At 59.5% G+C, this 21930-nt stretch overlaps 1 protein-coding gene across 1 annotated transcript; it reads right to left on the bottom strand.

Annotated features, from left to right (window-relative positions):
• Nucleotides 1–2280: 2280 nt before the first annotated feature.
• On the bottom strand, nucleotides 2281–7317 carry LOC142360192 (MAP kinase-interacting serine/threonine-protein kinase 2-like; the record flags this gene model as incomplete). The annotated part of the gene is made up of 10 exons (XM_075412431.1): nucleotides 2281–2328; nucleotides 2432–2596; nucleotides 2690–2890; nucleotides 4411–4506; nucleotides 4658–4713; nucleotides 5024–5128; nucleotides 5218–5291; nucleotides 5818–5897; nucleotides 6885–6982; nucleotides 7129–7317. Coding segments are annotated over 10 exons (1112 nt in total), but the record flags the coding sequence as incomplete, so codon positions are not given.
• Between the last annotated feature and the right edge of the window lie 14613 nt (nucleotides 7318–21930).

The raw sequence follows: 21930 nt of genomic DNA, 5'->3' as shown, positions 1-21930 counted from the left end.
AGACCTGGGGGGAGTCTCTTCCCCGGCTCACAGCAAGCTCCCAAAGCCTTCCCCTGTGCACGCGATGGGCCGAGGCTGCTTTTTCAGAGTATACAGCTCAAAGCATTCAGCTGGAAGGGAGAGGAGATCGCTAACGAAGGGGCACCCTCCCTCCCGGTGAGGCGCGGGGACGGCGGCGGGCGCAGCTCGGTGGCACGACGCGCGGCAGGCAGCGGGGCTTTGCCCCTCCGGCGTGGTGCCAGGGGGGGTTCGGACGAGCTGGAGGCCAGCCCGGCCCCCAGCACGGGCGCTGCTGGCTCACCCGGACAGATCCGGCCCCGCTCCGCAGAAACCAGCCAAGGGCCTCGTCCCAGTTCAGCACCCCCAGGCCCTCCCCCGCGAGCATTCCCTCCCTTCCCCAAAGCAAGCTCCGAGGAAAGCGTGACTCCATGCATGAACACACATGAACACGGATGCACACACATGAACACGCATGCCCAGCTCTCCCCAGCCGCCCGTCCCACCCTGCACTGCCGCCGCGACCCCAAACCCTCCGGCCCCGCATCCCGAGCCCTTCCCAAGCTGCTCCCCAGTGCCGTGGCCCTCGGGTGCTGCCACCAGCCCGGCCGCTCGCCCACCGGCACATCCTGGGGCACTCGGCACCCTCGGCACCCCCAGACCCTCCGGCCACGGCAGCCTCGGGGACAGCCCGAAGCCACGCCAGGTCACACTGCCCTGCAACGAGTCCCAGTGCTCTTTAAAGGGGGGTCCTTCCTTTCCCACAGAGCACCCCGCTATTCCCGCAGGGGTAATATTTTCTGGCTGCTCCAGCCGCCCTGGAGACCTCATCCTGCCCTGCACCTCCACCAGCCACTGGTGAGCCCCCCCCTCCACAAACAGGGGTGCAACGCCCGACCCAGCGCAAGAGCACGGCCCCAGGCGCCTGAGCATCCCCCCGGCTCTGACCTTACCCCCAGGGAGCCGCCGGCCGGAGCGCGGGGGGAAAGGAAGACATTTCTCCATGCCCTGCAGAAAAGCACAGCTAGCAGTTTAAAAACATTAAAAAAAAAAAAAAAAAAAAAAGAAAAAAAAGGGGTGAACAGCTTACTCTGAAAGCAGGCTGCCGAGGAGAGAGGGCGGCTCAGTGGGACGGGGAGCTGCTCCCTCGCTGGCACCGTCTCTCCCCGGCCCGAGCTGCTCCCTGCCCGCCGCAGCCCCTCGAAGCGCAGCCGGGGATGCCCCCGAGCACGGGACGGCGGGGGTCCCTGCGCCCGGGAGATGCCTCCCAGACCCCCGGGAGGGGGGGTTTGTGGGATCGACCCCAACATCGGAGAAAGACCCGCAGCTCCGAAGGGAGGGACGAGGTTAAAACGCAACTCCCGTTGTCGAAAACACGACCGAGGGCCTTTTGTTCACAGCATGAAATGAGCTGAACTCGGCAAAGCGGCCGCGGATACAAAGAGTCCTTTGGTGTCAGGGAGGGAGGAAAAAATCTCAGAGGAGAAACCAAGAGTCGGGGAAACAAAAGTCCGTGTGTCAGTCAGATGTCCTGGGTGAAGCAACCTTAATGATTTAATACCTTAAAAAACAGATCTTCAAGAAACCCTCCCAACCCCAGACCTACAAGATCAGCAAAACCCTGGAAACCAGCCACAGGGACGAGTCCTGATCTTGTCACTAGCCAGAAATGGTGGGGGCTGGGGGGGGCGGGAAGAAAGAAGGAGGATGGGGGGGACGTGGGGTACAGCAGGTCCGAGGGGTGCAGCTCACGCTTGGTCAGCCACCAGGACCACGGGGGCTACCAGGTGCTGCCCAGCAGCCACCGCCTTGACCAGGTTGCACTTCTGCCGCTGCTTGGCCACCAGCTTGGACTCAGGAGGGGGTAGAGCTGCATGGCCCATGAGGTAGCACTGATGGTGACGGGCCGTGCTTCCTCCTCCGCCTCCTCTTCCTCATCCTTGTCGCACCATGTCAGCTGGCGGTTGACGGCGACGGCCTCTGCGGCGAAGGAGGTGAGCTCTTTGGCACTGCTCTTCCTGCGGGGAGAAAGCAGCTCAGGGTGGGATGCGGGGGGCTGGAGGGAGGTTGGGGGGCAAATATCGGGGTGTCCCCTCACGCGCATGCCACGCCAGATGGGTCAGGCACCAAAAACACGGCTCCAGCCCGAATCACGTGCAGCAACAGCTGCCCAGATGGCGAGAGCTGCAGCCAAGCAGAGCTGAGAGCAGCTCACTGGGGAGAGGAGCCAGGATTTGGGGGGCTGGAATGTGTCCCCCACCCCCACCCCAGGGCCACCCACGCTCACCTCTGCAAGATGATGGGGGTCAGCAGGGTGTTATCCAGGGCACACTGCAACGAAACGCAGCCAGGTCAGAGCTGAGGACCCCGTAATGGGGTGTCCCCCCACCCCGGCATTGGGGAGTGGAGGGGGCGGGGGGGCAGCAGCACTCACCCCCTGCACCCAGGGGTGCTCCAGGACCTGGGCCGCACTGAGCCGCTTCTTGGCATCTGTCACCAGCAGCCTGGAAATGAGATCTTTGGCCCCAGAGGAGATGTGCGCCCAGTCCTTGTCGGGAAACTCGTACTTCCCTTCCTGGATGCTCTCCAAGAGCATCACCTGGGTGGGGGGGTAAATAAAAAAGGGGCTGAGCTGGGAGGGGTGCTGCCAAACCAGCGGCGGGTTTCGGCACTGCCGGGGTCTGCCACGCACCTCGCAGGTGTAGCACGACTTGCCGCTGTCCCAGTCGCAGTCGGAGCCGCAGCGGCCCACGAAGGGGGGGTACCCGCTCAGCATGAAGTACAGGACGACGCCCAGGCTCCACAGGTCGCAGCGCTTGTCGTAGGTGGGCGTCTCCTCGTAACCGTATAAAGTTTCCACCACCTCCGGGGCCATGTACTCGGGGGTGCCGCACTGCGGGGAGAGGCAGGGGTGAGCCCCAAAGGACAGGGGAGCGATGGGGCAGAGCTGAGAGGCAGGGGGGGGGGTGTCTGCCAGAACTAAGGGGCTACCCCCTCCAAAATGAGGGTGCAGACACGGCCGCTTCCCGGGTTTGGTCCTGGCAGGGCAGATCATCCCGGCCAGGTTTCCCATCGCCACGCGGGGGATGTCACAGCCCTGCCACCCCGAAAAAAATAAAACCCTAAAGGGGTGCAACACCCCCCCGGACCGCCCCCCAGCACTGCCGCCACCGGGCCGGCTCAGCGGGGCAGCGTCCGTCCCATCGCCCGGGACATGGCGGGCGGGCGGCGGGGACGGAGCCGGCTCTGCCTGTTCCCCTGCCTGACGCGGGCAGGGCCGCCGCAGCGGGCGCCGGATCCGGTGCCGGAGGAGTTAACGCTGATGCGAGGCGAGAGCCAGCGGTCCCGTTCCCCCATGGTTCCCCCACAGCTCCCGGGGCTCTGGGGCTTTCCAGCGCACGTGACCCGACCCGCAGCCCGCACCACCTCGTGACCAGGGGAGAGCAGAGCTGCAGCCAGCAGATAATCACCCCGTAACATAACGAGAGGCCTCCAAACGAGACGCCTCGCCGGCCTCGGCAGCTGATGCCACCGCAAGAAGAAGAAAAACACCCACGCAAGCCCAACCCGCAGCACCCTGCATGGGCTTCCACCCGGCAGGGACCACAGCACCCACCCCCCTCTGCCCCCGCTGCTGAGAACGGGAAACTCGGGACACCTCAGAAATTCAGGTCCTCCCCCTGGCGGAGGGGAAACGCGGAGGAACAAGGGGGGGGGGGGTGTTTTGGCCCCCCCTCTGCTGTTGGGCACCCCGCGTGGGCCAGGGTCTGCCCCCAGCCAGCACGTGAGCACCCTGGAAACACCGTGAGCACCCCGAAAACAGCGGGGCACAGGGCAACACCTGCATGGGGGGGGGCCCTGCTGCTGGTGATAAGGGGAGCAGGGCTTTCTGCAGGGGGGGGCAGGCTTGGTATGTGCCCCCCCCCAAATGTGAGACAGCTCCTTGCAACGCAGGGGCACCCCAGAAGCTTTCGGGGTGCCCACCCTGCAGGGGCTGCACCGCACGCAAGCAGCCCCAGCCCCCTCTCACCCACAACCGGAGTGGGGGGGATCACGGTGGCCCCCCCAGCCCCTCGCCTGACCCACTTCTCCCCGAAAGCGCAGCCTCTGCACAGCCGCCTCCGCCGGGGCCGGCTGTTGCTAAGGCTCACGGCAGCCCGGGCTCTGCGCCAGCCCCCCCTGCGCTGCCCGGCCCCCCCGCGTTACAGAACCGCATCTCGCCTGCCACTGCCGAGGGGGGTCCTGCAGTGACGGGAGCGACGAGCAGCAGGGGGCTGCACGCAGCCCCAAAGCCTGGGGGAGCCCCACCAGGGACATTCCCCCCTCCATGGACATTCCACAACACCCACCCCCCCCCCAGCACCCCCCCCCATCAACATTATACCCCCCCTGCCCCATGGTCTGCACGCTTACCGGCGAGAGCAGCTCCGGGGTGGAAATGGGGGAGCAATTCCCCTTCAGTTTGATGCCACTTGCCAGGCCGAAGTCACAGATCTTCACCGGGGAGACCTGGGGAGGGGGGGAGCAGCGGTCAGTGACCCCCCCCAGCAGCCCCCGGGTACCCTCAGCCCCGCGTTCGCGCCCCAGCTGCCGCAGCAGCATCCCCCGCGGGGAACCAGGGCCCCCCCAGCCCCGGCACCACCCCCTGCTCCCCGCTCACCTGGTCCAGGCGCTCGCACAGAATATTTCCCGGTTTTAGATCCCTGTGAGCAATTCCTGGGAGGGGGGAGAAGAGGCGATGAGTGGAAAAGCCTGCCCACCCCCCCCCCCCCCAAGATTTCCACAGCAGAAGGTCTGGGGGCGGCGCAGGGACCCCTCCCTCCCCACCCCAAATCACCGCCCGCGTCATGGCGAAGGGCACAAATTGCTGCTGGCCCCGAGTCCCGGCCAAACCGGAGGAGCAGACTCCGCACCACGACAACACGATGCAGCCGGGCCTGACCCTGCGCGCCCGCGGCCGGCACCGGCCCCTGCTCCCCGGGCAGGAGGGGGGGGCACGGCTGCACCCCGGGGTGGCTCGGCTCACCTCTGCTGTGCAAAAAGTGCAGGGCGCTGGCGATGTCCCGCACCACCGTGCTGGCCTCCAGCTCGTTCAAGCGGCTTCTCTGTTGGATGTGGGTCAGGATGGAGCCTGCGGCCGGGCGAGAGCGGAGTGGGGGCTCGTGGGTGTTGGGGGGGCTCCTGCCGCCCCCGCTCCCCCCGCCCCGGCACCACACTCACCTCCCCTCATCTTCTCAAGCACCAGGTAAAACCTCTCCTCCTCCTCGAAGAACTCGATCAGCTGCAGGATGTTCCTGCGGGGACAGCGGCGTCAGCCTGGCATCCCCCTAAAAAGATCGCGGGGTCCCCCCCTCCCCGCAGCCCCCCACCCCACACGGCTCCCCGGGGCAGGGCCAACGGAGGAGAAAATCGGGTTTCCAGCGACTGAAACCACGCGGCTGGGGCCCCCGGCCACATTCCAGTGGGGAGAGGGGCTTCCAGCGCCAGGCCCCGCTCCCTAATTGCTCGCAGACCCTCCTGGCTCGCTCGCCCCGCTCCAGAAACAGCCCCGCTCAGCAGCTCTCCGCGGCGGGACGGCGAACGCCGCGGCGGCAGCTCGGCTCGCCCCTCGGCACCGCTCCAACTCGGCCGTCGTGGCCCCGTCGTCATGGCAAGCGGCTCCACGTCGCCTCGGGATGCTCCCGGCGAGGCCACGCGGAGGGAGAGCCGCGCAGGAGGGCGGCCTGCCTGCCGCCCATGGGTGTCTCGAGCGCCAGCCCGGTCTCAGCCCGCGCCCTGTGCCCACGGTGGGGGATGGGGACAGCGGCTGCCCTGCGGTACCTGTGTCCCTGGCACAGATTCAGCATCGCCACCTCCCGTAAGACCCCGCTGCAGACGTCGCCCTGGCGCTTCTCGATGATCTGCAAGGCAAAGCGGGCGAGACTCAGGGAGAGGCACCGCTGCTGGGGAGGGACCAGGGCCGGCAACCACTGCGCCCCAACCCACCCTGCGCTGGGGACCCCCGGGGCCGGGCAGAGGCAGGCGGGGGGTGCCTGAAGAGGTTAAGGCAGCAGAACAGGCTGTTCCCGGCAGCGGGGCCAAGCCGCTCCCTCCCGGGGCCCGCAGCCAAGGCGAGCTCTGCGGCCGAGCCCCGGCGCAGCCGCCCCGGCAGCGGAGCACGGCCCTTCGCCCCGCCGGGCGCTGGCACAGCGGGTGCCTGGTGGACGTGCCATGGGGTGAGCAGGGGGTCTCCACCCGCGGGGGAGAGCTGGGTGGTCTCACTGACCCCCAGCCCTTTGGGGCACACTGAACACCCAACCACCATGCAGCCCTCCCCCTGCCTCAGTTTCCCTCCTTGGGCACCCAAAAGCACCCCGGGGCAACAGGGGAAGCCAAGTGCCCCTTGCGTTTGGACACAGGGCCTGTCCCAGCCCCCCCACGCCGTGACTGGGAGCCTGTGGGGTGCAGGGACACGGCACCACCATCCCCAGCCCCAAAAAGCAGCTGGCTCACCCTGACCCCTCCATTGTTCGCGGGGGCACGAAGACCTCCCTGGGGCTGGCCACCCTGCCGCACCACATGCCCCTGCTTGCCCCAAGTCCCTAGACGCGGCGCAAGCGTTAATTTAATCTCGTGTCTGCCCTAATTTACAGGGATAGGAGCGTGGCTAAGGGGGTTGACCAAGGTCCTGCAGCTGGGCGGTGGCAGAGGACAGCGTGCCACCTGCGTGGCCTGGCCCTGCCCCGCTCCTGCCCCTCTCCATCCCCTCTACCCCGTGAAACCGTCGTCCTGTGCCAGCTCCGCACAGCCAGGAGAGCCAGGAGCCCAGGATGTGGAGGGCAGAAGGGGAAACTGAGACAGGGGGTGGGCAGGAGCCGGCTCTGCAGCCCCAAGCCGCAGAGCTTTACCTTCACTGCGTACTCCTTGTTGGTGACGAGGTTAACGCAGGACTGGACTCTGCCTTGGGCCCCTTCTCCCAGCACCTCGTCGTGCAGCCAGTAAACATCTGGCAGGAGAGAGGGCGCCTGAGCTGCCGGCCCCACCGCGGCACGGGACACCACGGCTGTCCCCGAGCCTGGGGACACCAGGAGGGCCCCAGCCCTGCCGCAGCCCGGGGGGGGACCCCTGGGGTCCCTGGGCAGCCCCGCTCACCTTCGAACCTGCTGGAGAAGCTGTCGGTGGCTCTGCAGTGCTGCTTCTTGTTCCTTTTCTTGGTGCTGGGGATGTCGATGGGCTGACTCAAAGGCACATCTGCACCGGAGCAAAGCCACTGGCCTGAGTCACCCCCAGCCACCCTGCGCTCCCCCCAGCATCGCCACCCCTGGGACAGCCCCTCAACGCCTTCGGGGGAATGCAGAGGGCCGACATCCCGAGGTCCAGGGCACTCGAAGACGGGCTCCAGGTCAAACGCCAGCTCGAAGGGGTTTTGTTCCTGCAAGGGCCAAGAACACGAGTGAGACGGCAGTCGCTGGACCAGCTGCCGCCGCCCGCCCGGTCCAGGCACGCCGCTGGCCTTGGCACACGCTCTGCTCGTGCAGGGCACCGGCTCATGGCACTGCTGCCAGAGGGATGCAGCAGAGCCGGAGGAAGAGGAGGAGGAGGAGGAGGAGGAGGAAGGGTTTGACCACGTCTCCTGCCGGGGATGTTGCCGCGGGGTCATGCCTCTGCGCCAGCAGCCCCAGGCCGGCACGCGGGCGATGATGAGAGGGACTGGGGCTGCACGTACCAACCCAGCCCCGAACATCCACCCTGACCTGAACTACAGCCGGGGGGGAGGAAGAAGAGCCACAGGGCAGGACGGGCTCCGGAGCCACCGCACCGCGTCCTCCCGCCTCCCCGCAAGGTCACGGGGGGCCGGAGCCCACTCAGCGCCGCTCCGGTGAGCGCCGTGCCCGTGGCTGCGTGATGCCTGTGACCTGGCAGGATCGGGCCCCGCTCCCAACCCTCCCTGCACCCCACATGGGCGATGGGTGTGGGAACCACTGCCTCCCCCACCCCAAACCCAGCGCCTCCGCCCCCAGCACCCCAAAGGGGACATGGGGAACTTCAGCCCCCCCCGAGCCACCCCACCGCGGGACGGGGCAGTGCCGGGGGCACCCGGCCGCGAGGCGAAAGGGCCCCGTCCTCCGCGGGGTTACGAAATCTGTTTGGGTGGAGGCAGCAGCTCCCGGCGGCGTTCCCCAACCCGCCCCGGTGCCCCGGTGCCCGGGCCAGCTGCCAGCCCCAGTGCGGCGCGGGAGCAGCCAGCCCCGGCCACCGCCACCAGAAACAGCCCGAGAGCGCCTGTTTGCTGCCGGGGCGGCTCTCGAGGGGCCGGGGGGTCCCCATCGCGGTGCGGGGATGCCACGAGCATCTCCCCCAACCAAGCACCACTCCTGATGCCTGAAAACGCTCCTGCGCAGCGTTTGGCCAGATTCCCCCCCCACCCCCCTAAAAAAAGACAGTATCAGGGTTTGCGGAGTGAGGTTTCACCCTCCAGCCCCCCCCAAGGCTCCCATGTCATGGCGGGGATGAGCGGCTCGGGCCCAAGTCCCTGCACCACGGGCAGGATGAGGCCTCCCGGGGGGGGGCACCAGGGGTGTACACGGGGGACAGGTGGCCCTGCCCGCTGCCGCAGCACCGGCGCACAAAAAGTTTGGGGGATGGGACACACAGGGCAGACGCTGCGCGGCGGCTCCGGCAGCGCATCCGAGGTGTCCCCCGTGTCCCCCCCGTCCTGGTCCCCAACCACCCGGGGTGGGGGAACGTAGGGGGGGATGGAGGGGGGGATGGAGGGGGGGCCCGAACCCCAACCAGAAGTCCTCAAAGCAGGATTAGGTGTCAGCTAAAATAAGCCGGGCAGGTTTCGGGTGAGGTCCCAGCATCCCTCGCACCCCGGGAGCCAAACTAAACAAAGCTCCCACGAAGGTGCCCGGCTGACGAGAGCGTTTGGGGGACCCAGACCCCCCCCCTCGCACCCCCCTCGCGTGACAGTGACCGGGAGGGACGGGGGTCCTGGTGCCCTGGCTGCAGACCCCCTGCCAGGATCTGGCCCTCGCACAACAGGTCCCGGGCTGGGCCCGGCAGCCCCCCACCCCCTGCTCGCAGACGTGCAGCCCACCCGCTGACCCACCCCACGGGGGACACCCGTGGGAGCTGCAGCGGGGTGAGCAAAGCCTTGCTGTGGGGGGGGTGTGTGTGTGGGGTGTCTGACCTCCCCTCGGGGAGCACCCCGACCACCGGGCCGGCGGGACATGGGGGTCCTGTGGCCCGGGTTGGGTGGCAGCACCCTGAGCGCTCCCCTCCCTCCTCGGGGGGGGGGGGGAAGGGGGAGGTCGCTGATGTGTGTCCGTGCCCCCCCCCCCCCCCCCCACTCCGGGCAGGGGATCCAGCCGCCGCGGACCCGCACCCCAACCCCGCACTCTCCCATCCCCCCCCGGAGCACCCCAACCCCCTACCCCCTCCGGAGCATCACGGGGGCGGGGAGCACCCCCTTACCTTGAAGGAGCGGTGGAAACCGGGGATCTCAGATTCCTTCTGCACCATCTTGCTGCGGGCGGGGGGAAGGGAGAAACAAGGGAGGGGTGCGGGGTAGGAAAAAGCCCAACCAACCAACCAACAAAAACAGGAAAATAAACCGGGAGGGGGGGGAGGGATGCGGAGGGGCGGGCAGAGCCATCGGGGGGGGGCCGAGGGTAGGCCGAGACCTGTGGAGAGAGGAGCCCGGGGGGGCGGGTGTCAGGGGGCTGTGGCCCGCACGGGGCCCGCACGGAGCCCCCCTGGTCCCAAAACCCCCCCGGCGCTCACCGGCCCCGCAGAGCCGCCGCTGCCGGGGGTACCGCAGCCCGCTCCGCTCCGCATCGCTCCGCACCGCCGGGAGGGGACGTGCCCCCACCCCCCCCCTGCAGCTTTATGGCGGCGGCTCCGCCCCCCCGCCCCGCCCCCACTGTGTGACACCGCCCCCCCGCGGGGACACACCACCACCCCACCCCCCACGCTGCGCCCAGGGGCGGGGACCCCCACAGCCCCCCCCTGGCTGCACCAGGCGGGGTGCGGGGAGCCCCACGGACACCCCCCGGGTTCCCCCCTCCCCACAGCCCACACATGTCACGAGCGGGGCGGTGCTCAGCCGCGAGGCCTGCGCGCGGCAGGGGGTCACAGCACAGCCCCCCCCACCCCGGCCCCACCCCGGCTGGGTGGCACCGTGGGAGCCTGTCACGGCGCGGGTGTCCCCCCCTCCCCTCCCCCCACCCCACGTATCGCTTGACGCCGACCCGGGCTCAGAACGCACGCGCCGAGCGGCGGCGCCTCGGCCAATGGCTGCGCATGACGTCACCGCCTGCACCGCCTATTGGCTGCTCGCCCCCTCCCGAGCCGCCATCGCCCCGCCCCCCCATGCCCCGCCCCTCCCGGGCACCGCGTCACGCTCCGCCCCCCTCCCCGCAGTTCGGGTGTGCCCCCCCCCCCACAAAGTGCCGGTGGGGCCAGAGCGGGGGGGTCGGGACCCCCCAAGCCCCCCCAAATCCCGCGCCCCTCGCAGCCGGGGCAATCAGCGCCCCGCTCTACATTAGCGCTGCTAACGAGGGCGCCCCAATTAGCGACACTCCTGCTAATGCACCCCAGGATGCCACTGGCCTTCTTGGCAGCCAGGGCACGCTGCTGGCTCATGGTCAGCCTGTCGTCCACCAGGACACCCAGGTCCCTCTCCGCAGAGCTGCTCTCCAGCAGGGCCGCCCCAGCCTGTACTGGTGCCTGGGGTTGTTCCTCCCCAGGGGCAGGACCCTGCATTTGCCTTTGTTGAACCTCATCAGGTTCCTCTCTGCCCACCTCTCCAGCCTGTCCAGGTCTCGCTGAATGGCAGCACAGCCTGCTGGTGTACCCACCACTCCTCCCAGTTTGGTGTCATCAGCAAACTTGCTGAGGGTACACTCTAACTCTTCATCCAGGTCACTGATGAAGAAGTTGAACAAGGCTGGGCCCAGTACTGACCCCTGGGGCACACCGCTAGTTACCGGCCTCCAACCAGACTCAGCGCCGCTGATGACAACCCCCTGAACTCTGCCATTCAGCCAGTTCTCAATCCACCTCACCGACCACTCGTCCAGCCCACACTGCCTGAGCTTCCCTAGGAGGATGTGATGGGAGACCGTGTCAAAAGCCTTGCTGAAGTCGAGGCAGACAACACCCACGGCTCTCCCCTCCTCTACCCAGCCAGTCGTGCCATCGTAGAAAGCTCCCTGCACGCTCCTGGCCTGTCTGCACACTCACTGCACGCTTAATGCACACTTACCGCATGCTCCTTGCATGGTCACTGCTCACGCTCCACGCTCACGACTTGCTCCCTGTGCACGCCTGGCCTCTCTGCACACTCCCTGCACGCTCCCTGCACACTCAACTGAACCACGGAACCACGGAATGTTTGGGGGTTGCCAGGGCGCTCTGTGAGTCACGGAATCACGGAATGTTCGGGGTTGGAAGGGACCTCTGTGGGTCACGGAATCACGGAATGTTCGGGGTTGGAAGGGACCTCTGTGGGTCACAGAATCACGGAATGTTCGGGGTTGGAAGGGACCTCTGTGGGTCACGGAATCACGGAATGTTCGGGGTTGGAAGGGACCTCTGTGGGTCACCCAGTCCAACCCCCTGCCCAAGCAGGGTCACCCAGAGCAGGCTGCTCAGCATCACGTCCAGGCGGGTCTGGAATATCTCCAGAGAAGGAGACTCCACAGCCTCCCTGGGCAGCCTGGGCCAGGGCTCTGTCACCCTCAGAGGCAAGAAGTTCTTCCTCGTGTTCAGCTGGAGCTTCCTCTGCTCCAGTTTGTGCCCGTTGCCCCTTGTCCTATCGCTGGGCACCACTGAACGGAGTTGGGCCCTGTCCTCCTGACCCCCACCCTGCAGATATTTAGAGGCATTTCTAAGGTCCCCTCTCAGCCTTCTCTTCTCCAGGATGAACAAGCCCAGCTCCCTCAGCCTTTCCTCGTAGGAGAGATGCTGCAGTCCCCTCATCATCCTCCTAACCCTCCTCTGGACTCTCTCCAGTAGCTCCTCATCTTTCTTGAACTGGGGAGCCCAGAACTGAACAGAGCACTCCAGATGAGGCCTAACTAGGGTGTAGAGGGGAAGGAGAACCTCCCTCGTCCTGCTGGCCACACTCCTGCTAATGCACCCCAGGATGCCATTGGCCTTCTTGGCAGCCAGGGCACGCTGCTGGCTCATGGTCAGCCTGTCGTCCACCAAGACACCCAGGTCCCTCTCCGCAGAGCTGCTCTACAGCAGGGCCGCCCCAGCCTGTACTGGTGCCTGGGGGAGTTTCACAAACCAAGACAGAATGTCTACAACAGAAAGGAAGACCAAAAAGTGAATGTCAAAAAGTGAAAAACCGACAGAGATTAAAGAAACAAAGGAAAAATATAGAACAATACAAGTAAGTACTAAGGAATGACACAAAACTCTTGAAGAAAACCAGATTTGAAATCCTCACACTTCACACAAACATTAAAATAAGGAAGGAGATTAAGGAAGTAAAGGGCAAAACTTATAACCCATGGCAGCAAAGTAAATCCGCTGCAGAAACGCAATGTAGAAAGCAAGGGCACTCTGGAAACCCTTCGACTTAGAAAGAAACTTAACCAGGGAGGAAGATTAAGGAAGTGAAGGCAAAACCTAAAAACCTGAGGGCAGCACACTAAAACAGACATAGAAAGACAATGCAAAAATCTAGAGACCTAAAGCAAAACAAGCAATACCTACAAATATAGGCAATGATTTCAAAAACTTAGCCTTCAATAAGATCTCAGTAGGGAGGAGGATGAAGGAAGTGAAGGGACAAACGAAACAAAAGAGTGGCAGCAAACTAAAATGAGATGTAGAAAGACAATGTACAAAGCCAAGGTGTTCTGGAAAAACAACAAAAAGGTGACTAGAACAGAATGGAAGACGAAGACATGAATGTCAACAAGTGAAATACCAACAGAGATTAGGGAACAAAAGAAAAACTATAGGGAAATACAAGGACCACAAACTAAAAGAGAGATTTCGAAAGAAAATCTGTAATACTAACGACCTAAGGAATGACACAAAACTCTTGAAGACAGCGATTTCAAAACGTTACACTTCAAATGAACCGTGAAATAGGGAGGAAGATTCAGGAAACCAAGGCAAAAACTAAAAACCGAGGGCAGCACACTAAGGCACACATGGCAAGGCTATGCAAAAAGCTAGAGATATACAGCAAAACAAGCAATACCTACAAATACAGGCAATGATTTCAAAAACTTAGCCTTCAATAAGATCTCAATAGGGACGAGGATGAAGGAAGTCAAGGGAAATACTAAACAAAAGAGTGGCAGCAGACTGAAACAGCTGTGGAAAGGCAATGTAAAAAGCCAGCATAAAGACACAAACAAAGACAGAATGACTACAGCAGAAAGGAAGACCAAGAAAAGAATGTCAAAAAGTGAAAAACCCACAGAGATTAAAGAAACAAAGGAAAAAAAAATAGAACAATACAAGTAAGTACTAAGGAATGACACCAGACTCTTGAAGAAAACCAGATTTGAAATCCTCAGACTTCACACAAACATTAAAATAAGGAAGGAGATTAAGGAAGTAAAGGGCAAAACTTATAACCCATGGCAGCAAAGTAAATCCGCTGCAGAAACGCAATGTAGAAAGCAAGGGCACTCTGGAAACCCTTCGACTTTGAAAGAAACTTAACTAGGGAGGAAGATTAAGGAAGTCAAGGCAAAAACTAAAAACCGAGGGCAGCACACTAAGGCACACATGGCAAGGCTATATGCAAAAAGATAAAGATCTACACCAAAACTAGCAATACCTACAAATACACACAATGATTTCAAAAACTTAGCCTTCAATAAGATCTCAATAGGGAGGAGGATGAAGGAAGTCAAGGGACAAACGAAACAAAAGAGTGGCAGCAGACTGAAACAGCTGTGGAAAGACAATGCAAAAAGCCAGGATAAAGACACAAACCAAGACAGAATGACTACAGCAGAAAGGAAGACCAAGAAATGAATGTCAAAAAGTGAAAAACCGACAGAGATTAAAAGAAAAACGAAAAAAATAATAGAACAATAAAGGTAAGCACTAAGGAATGACACAAAACTCTTGAAGACAACAACATGTGAAATCCTCAGAGTTCATATGAACACTGAAATTGGGAGGAAGATTAAGGAAGGGCAAATCTAATAACCCATGGCAGCAAACTAAATCCGCTGCAGTAACACAATGTAGAAAGCAAGGGCACTCTGGAAACCCTTCGACTTAGAAAGAAAACTTAATTAGGGAGGAAGATTAAGGAAGTCAAGGCAAAACCTAAAAACCTGAGGGCAGCACACGAACACAGACATAGCAAGGCTATGCAAAAAGCTAGAGATCTACAGCAAAACAAGCAATACCCACAAATACAGGAAATGATTTCAAAAACTTAGCCTTCTACAAGATCTAAGTAGGGAGGAGGATGAAGGAAGTCAAGGGACAAACGAAACAAAAGAGTGGCAGCAAACTAAAATGAGATATAGAAAGACAATGTAAAAGCCAAGGTTCTTAAGGTGCCAGTATTTAATGTCAATGTCTCTGTATTTCAAGGTCAGGACTGCAACACTTCTGCTGTCTGTGGACACCAGTGAGAGATGACCTGCTTTTCATTCGTTCAGGCACTGCACCTACACTTAGTCACAGATCTGATTTTTTTTTATGTTTTCCTCTCCAAGATGTAATAGACAACAGGGCACTCTTTAAGTGAAGTTAAATAGCAGTTCTACTGATTTAAATACAAAAAGTTTTCGCCTGTGGTACATTCATCCAGAAGAACTTTAACACCTCTTGATAGAAGGAATAATAAGAAACATGACACTTTACCAAAGTAGCTGCAGTGGTATTTTCTAGTTTTAGTTTTAACAAAGCACCTGTGTGGAAGTTGCAAGCTCTCCTTATAGATTAGCAAACTTAGCAAGGACAAGACTGTGACAAGAGCAGGAGCTGCGACCAAGAACCAGCGAAAAGCAGCTTTGCAGTTTTGCAACGAGATAGAACGAACCGAGCATGCGCAGCGCCCCGGATGTAACTCACGGGCAAGTGAGGAAGACTACCGAAAGAGATGAAGTAACGACCTAAGACCACCAGAGACCACCCAGGAGCTCTAATACACCTGCTAAAGGAGAACTGGAATAGATTCATACGCTCTCGGAAATATAACGATTAATATGCATATTGTAGTTCTATTTAACCTGAAATTAAAGGGTGTTTGGCGCACACGTTTGGAGGAGAGATCCCCCCTGTGCCCGGCGCCGTAATAAAGGACACCTGGTTAACAGCATACATTGTGCTGTCAGGTTATTACCGGATCTGTGAATCACTCTAACCATCGTTTTCCCTTTTGACTAGAAAATGAAAATCCTCAACAGCAGATAGCCCTGAAATAAGCTTCAGTCAAATCTGGACCCAATACAGGGTGTGCGTTATGATATGCCACAGATCGGGACTTGACTCTTCAAAACAATCATGCACTAAGGAAAATTTTAGGTTGTTATGCAGAGTTTTAACTCGAGTCTTGGCAACCGCATTTGGGACATGAAAGGTATCAGCACTACAGTACTACGTGCAGTAGAGAAAACTGCTCTTGCAGTTCAATTCCAACACCGCATCCTCAAACAAACTGAAGCTGCTGTGTTTGAGCAACATGGGTGGAAATCTCACCTGCCACGCTGAAGTGACGCTGGGGCACTTCTTCACCTTGTAGTCTCTTTCCTCAGGCGTCGTGAATCTCTCCCAGAGTCTGAGGCAAAGCCCATGGATTTCTCCTGTTTGCAACAGGGGATGTCTGAGCCGTCACATGGTGGTTTGTTGTGGGGTACCACTTGTACCCTGGATTTGCCTTCATAAATGCATCCCTGTACTAGAAAGAAAAGGAAAACTTCCAGTCAGGTCACTCATGAGAATGCAGTATCCACAGGGCAACACAGTGCACTGCTTGTAATGAGATTTAAGACAGTAAAGAATCCTTAAATAGCTTGATTTTTAACAGTTTAATCACATGTTTAGAGTCTGACTGCCAACACAACCGAACAAAAGAAATACCATGATAGGAAGAGTTGTATTTCAAAAAGTGAGGTTTCTCTTTACCCACCTGAGGGTCTATCACCCAGAGCAGGCTGAAGTTCTGATCCTGCAAACTGCTCCCCACTGCTTCTCTGCTCACCTTGGCGAACAAGGACAGCTGTTCCCATTCTTTTGCAGGTACAATATTTCCAGTTTTACACTGCAGTTTCAATGAAATGAAGACATACATTTAGCAATACATGCAGAATGATGCTCCCAGAACAGGCAAAGAAATAATACCTATGACCAGGATCACCTCATTTTCAGCAACTTCGGATACATCATCCCCGTGTTCCCACCAAAATGTACCACGCTGCATCAAATCAACCAGGAAAAAAAATCTTCAGGAACGCTGACCCACACACACGCTGTATCTTCAGAACCGGGCGTCTGTATGAAACTTGCACACTCAGGGCTGCGACCCCTCCCCCCTCACCCCTTTTCTCTCTCCCTCAGCCCGGGCTGGGAGCTCACCTCACCAGGGAAGGACACCAGGGAAGGACACCAGCCTCACCGAGGGACAGGGAGGGGAGAAGGGAGCAGAGAGAAAGGCAACACACAGGGAGGGGAGAAGGGAGCAGAGGGAAAGGCAACACACAGAGGAGCAGCTCTGCCTTCCCTTGATCAGCCCACAAGCCCGCTGGTGCCTGTGCCCGGGGGCTCCGTCTCCGTCCCCTGCCCCTCCCCAGCTCTGGGCTCCCCCCCGGGGCTGCCCCGGCCGGGCCCGGCTCCAGCGGGGAGCTCCCCCCCGCCCCCCTCGCGTGGCCAGCAGGCAGCACAGCCCCCAGTGCCCGCCCCACGGCCCCGCTCCCCTCACGGGCAGCCCCACCCCTCACCTCAGCCGGGGCCTGGAGTGGATCCTGTCCCTGCCACACCAACATGGCCACCCAGCAGCCCCTGCCCCGGGCCTGCAGCTCCCAGCATGCCCCGGGAACCAACATGGCCACCCAGCAGCCCCTGCCCCGGGCCTGCAGCTCCCAGCATGCCCCGGGAACCAACATGGCCACCCAGCAGCCCCTGCCCCGGGCCTACAGCTCCCAGCATGCCCCGGGAACCAACATGGCCAGCAGCAGCCCCTGCCCCAGGGCAGGCCCCAGGACTACAGCTCCCAGCATGCCCCGGGGCGCCCCCCCACACCCTGCCTTCCACCCTCTGGAAGCCTTTTCTTTCTTTCCTAACAGCTGAGCATTTAACTGACTAAATCTCAGAGGTACTCTTGTTTCTTCTCAACAAAGCAGCCATCTCCATCTGCTCACATCTGCCAAGCACACATCCAGGCAGGCCAGGAGAGCACGGGGTCCCATCTGCTCCCTGTCCCTCACACAGCAAGGAGGGTGACAGCCACCAGCCCCTGTGAGCTGGCAGCTCGCCAACAGCCACCGCGCGAAGGGACACAGCCCCTGCTCAGACACCACGGGCCTCTGGAATGGCTTTCCAGAAAGGTACCCAGGAGAGGGACAAAGAAGGACCGAGCTTCTGCAAGATCAGAGCAGAATGAGAAAGCCCAGAGTGTAACTTGGCAACACTCCAAAAGTGAGAAAAGACACCAAACTCTTCTGAGGATGTCACATCATCTTGGCAGACCAGTGCCCTTGCCCGCATGCCGACAGGACCCACCAAAGTCGTACTCCTGAGATTTTCACCATCTGTGGTGGAAAGCCACTGGGTTTAACTGACGCCTCCAGCCCTTGGGACAGACAGACAGACAGATGAGAGGCTGTAAGGAAGAAAGAACCCCATGCTACGTCTACATCACCAAACGTCTCCAGGCACGTCAGACCTCAGCACGCTTCCCAGTTCCTCACAGCTCTACTTGGCTACTGCAGAAATAACTACTCCATAGCACTGCCCATGGCCGACAGCAGCCTGCTGCAAACTCCTTCCCGTAATTCCGCCCACTGAATGCAGTCGTGTGTGCACACAGACAGGACCCAGGAAGGAGTGGCACAGCCAGGAACGGGATTTTTGCCAAACTTGACAAAGACACCCTGTGAAAATGACAGCCCTTCTGTCTGAAAGAGCAACAGCAGCTTTAGTAGCGGGGTGGGGAGGAGGGGAAGCTGAAAGAGGTTCTGTAGCATTTTTCAGTACTTTCCCTTGGAACAGCTTGAATGAAATCAAGGTGCAATCATGCCTTGTGACTTTGGCCAATGAAATCCACTAAAACTTTGAGGAAATAGTTTATACTTTAAAAAAAAAGCAACAACCAAACCAAACACCACAGCTGCATTTCTAGCAATTACTGGAACTCTGCTGACATAAATGTTGCACATTGCAAAGCTAAAGCACAGCCACACAGAGCTGTTTGGTGGTTGGAATAACCACCAAATAACACAAGAAGAGGAGAACATTTTGCAGCTTCCAGCACTACAGCTGATTTTGATGGAGTCAAGAACTAAAGCAGCCACAACAGATGAAGGACATCATGTAACATCCATCATGTAACACATGCAAAAACTTTAGTTACTGCGACGCTGGTTCAAAACCGGGTGCAGGCATGACACATCCCTCCATTGCTGCTGAAACCAGAGCTCCATCACTGCTCCAGGGTTTCCACCGTGTTCCTACACACGCGCTCCTGCACCTACCCAGCTGATAAACAATCCAGGACCATAAACCCAAACAGAACGAACAAAGAAAAGCGTGAATTTTAGTGGAAGATTTCTGATTTCTCTTTCAGCTGAACATCAGATGCTTCGGAAAAGGAAACGCTGGGGCAGACAGCCCTGTCACAAGAAACTCACCTCCACAAGCAGGAACAGTGACGGCTGCTGGCAAGCTTCCGTCGGATGAGTCGCATCAGACTGGCGATTACTGGAGGAAACCTGGAACAGGGAGAGGGGAGAAAAACACCTCTGGGTTACTCCGACATCATCCTCTGAAGGAATTGTGTCACACGGGACGCACTCGTTAACTGTCACAGCACATGTCACTAGCAGTCACATGCCAGCTCCTCGTTTTATTTCATGTTCCTGATTTCTGCACTGTGTTCCTGTGCACTGCGTGGTGAGGAAGAACTTCTTCCCTCTGAGGGTGACGGAGCCCTGGCCCAGGCTGCCCAGGGAGGCTGTGCAGTCTCCTTCTCTGGAGATATTCCAGCCCCGCCTGGACGCGGTGCTGTGCAGCCTGCTCTGGGTGACCCTGCTTGGGCAGGGGGTTGAGCTGGGTGACCCACAGAGGTCCCTTCCAACCCCTACCATTCTGTGATTCTGTGATTTTGTGAGAGCCCCTGGAGAGCTGCGCAACACAGCCACTGGCTCCCAGCTGCCTCTGGCAAGCTTGGAGGAGGGCTGGGGCAACAGCTGCTTTGTCATCGTGGTGTTCCTGTTCCCTCAGGGTGGCCGGCAGATTGCCTGCAGCAAATCTTGTCCTCCTGAAGCGGCTGCTGTCCCTCCTCCAGCACATCGGCCAGCACGCAGCCAGCAGCAGGATGAGCGTCATCAGCCTGGCCATCCGCGTTGGGCCAAACCTGCTGAGCCCACCCAACGAGGAGCTGCTGCCGCTGGAGGCCATGCTGGAGGTGACGGAGAAGGTACGCTTTCTTGAAGCGGGATGGCTGCAGCCGGATGGTGATCAGAGCTGGGCTGTGGAGAGGTCCCTGGCTGCCCCCTCTCTCCAGCAGACGCTGGTGGGGTGGCTGCCTGGAAGAGCAGCCCCACAGCGACAGCCTGCTGCGTGGAAGCAAGGCTCAGGAGTGGGAGAGGCTGCCTGCCTGCCCCTGCGCTGAGAGCAAGGCTTTGCTGTGTGCAGGTGAAGACACTGGTGGAGTTTATGACCGAGAACTGCGGAGAAATCTTTGGGGAGGAGGTGGCTGACCTGTCTGGTCCCCCAGCTGAGCAGTCGCCCGCGCCCATGGGCACATCCACAGCGGTGGTGCGATCGGAAACGGCAGAGGTACGGCAGCTCCACCACCACTGGGACAATGTGTCTGGTGTGGGAGGGTGGTTCCTGATGAGTCCAAGTGGCTGCTGGGCCTCTTCCTGGCGTTCCATCCCTGCTGGGTTTCTGTGGGTTTGGTGTTTTTTTTCCTTTGGGGTGATACATTGTAGGTGAAACTGGAAAGGTTGTTCCTCAAATGTGTTAGGCGTGTGCTTAATCAAAGGAAATACCTCCAAATTTTCTACAGCAAGACCTATTTCCCAAGCAAAGCCTGTTTGCCAAACGGTCACTGACGACTCCCGGGCGCCTCTTGCCACCTGCTGACGCCGCCATTTCTGGTGTAGGCACCTGTCACTTCGCCTCCTGCCAGCCCAGGGACACCGCTCGACTCCCCGGTATGTGCGGAAGGACCAAAGAGCCTTTGGACGAAAGCAGGTAAAAGGAGTCAGCTCTGGTGAAATGCAGAACTGATTCCAGTGGGTCCTGGTTTCCCCTATCTAATCCCACCGTGGGATGGAAAGGTTTGCAGGCTCCCCCCAGGAACATGAACACTGAAGAAAAAGAAAGAGAAAAGAGGTGTGGGCAGAGGAGAGGGAATGCCAGCAAGAGAAGAAAATAAGCAAGAGAGAAAAAGACGGGGAGTGGAAAAAAGCAGGAGGCTCCAGCAAGTGCAGAAGCCCAGGTGTGTGCCGGGCTCATTTGCCCGTCTTTCCCAGCTCTGAGCGCTGCTCTGAGGCAGTGCAGCTCGGGCTGGTGCTGCGCAGGGTTTGGGAAGGACCCCACGGCAGCTCCCGGGGGCTCCCGACGGAGCCCCGCTGCCTGGCACAGGGGCACGGGGCCTCTCTGCGCACGCACAGCTCTGCGAGGGCATCGCCCGTGGGGACAAGGTGCCAGAGCCACCGCGCAGCCACTGCCGGCAGCAGCTCTGTCTGCTGGGCTGTCGACAGCTCCCTGTGCGCTGTGTTCCCAGAGACAGGGGAACCGAGCCGCGGCTGCTGCTGCCTCTGCGCGTTGATCCGTGCTCTCTGACCGTGTCGCTGCAGGTGCTGATTTCCTGCTCCTGGAGGAGCCCCTGTGACTGCCAGGCTCCCGCACTCGGTGTCCACAGTAAAAGGACGTTTTCTCTCTCCTGATTCTGCCTGCGGTGTGATGTTCTGGACGAGCTGGGGGTGTGCATATGCAATACAAATGTCACCAAAGGGCTGAAAAATACAGCTGTACTGAATCTGTGCAGATGGCCTGCTCTGGTATCTGTTGGAGCTGTGAATGACTCTTTGCTATTTTTTTTTCCAGGGACTTTTATTATTTTAATTAATGATTTCAGGGAACTGATCAAGTTTAGCCCTGTTGTTTTTGAACAGCAAAGTCAAGGCTGATTACCAGTGACCTGACATGGCTTGTAATATGCAACACATCTAATTAAAAACATATCAAATCAAGTTTCTTTCTGTTGTATGTTGTTTATTATTTGAAATCATGTCTTAATATTTTTATTAAAGGCAAAAGAAATAAGTTACTTGCTATCACCATCTGAAGTCATTCCATTACTAAGAGTAAGGCCATTCTAAAGTCAGTCAAACTGGAAATAACAGTACTGCTTTCAGTGCCACAGTAAGCCTTCAGATCGCAGGATGGACCTTCTGTGCCTCTGTTAAAACGCTCCCTCTCTCCTCCCCTTCGAGCTGCAGTCCATTTGGCGGGAGACTGGCCTCTAAACCCTGGAGACCTTGACTGTGAAAGCTGTCCTCTGCATGGGCGTGAGCGTGACCTTGAATGTTGAGACCTGTGTGACCTTGACCGAGAGCGATGCTTTAGACTCTTCCCTTTGCCTCTTCTTGGATACGGCGGCGATGGTGAGCGGGAACGAGAGTGGGAACGCCTTAATGATCGAGAGGAGGAGCACGAGCGGGCAGATCTCGACTTGGAGTAGGTATGTGATCTTCTGCAGCAAGGTGAAGTATTATACGGAGACTTGGA

The sequence above is a fragment of the Opisthocomus hoazin genome, unplaced genomic scaffold (genome assembly GCF_030867145.1).
Source record: "Opisthocomus hoazin isolate bOpiHoa1 unplaced genomic scaffold, bOpiHoa1.hap1 HAP1_SCAFFOLD_53, whole genome shotgun sequence".
NCBI classification, from domain to species: domain Eukaryota; kingdom Metazoa; phylum Chordata; class Aves; order Opisthocomiformes; family Opisthocomidae; genus Opisthocomus; species Opisthocomus hoazin.
This window is presented reverse-complemented; position numbering and strand designations above follow the sequence as displayed.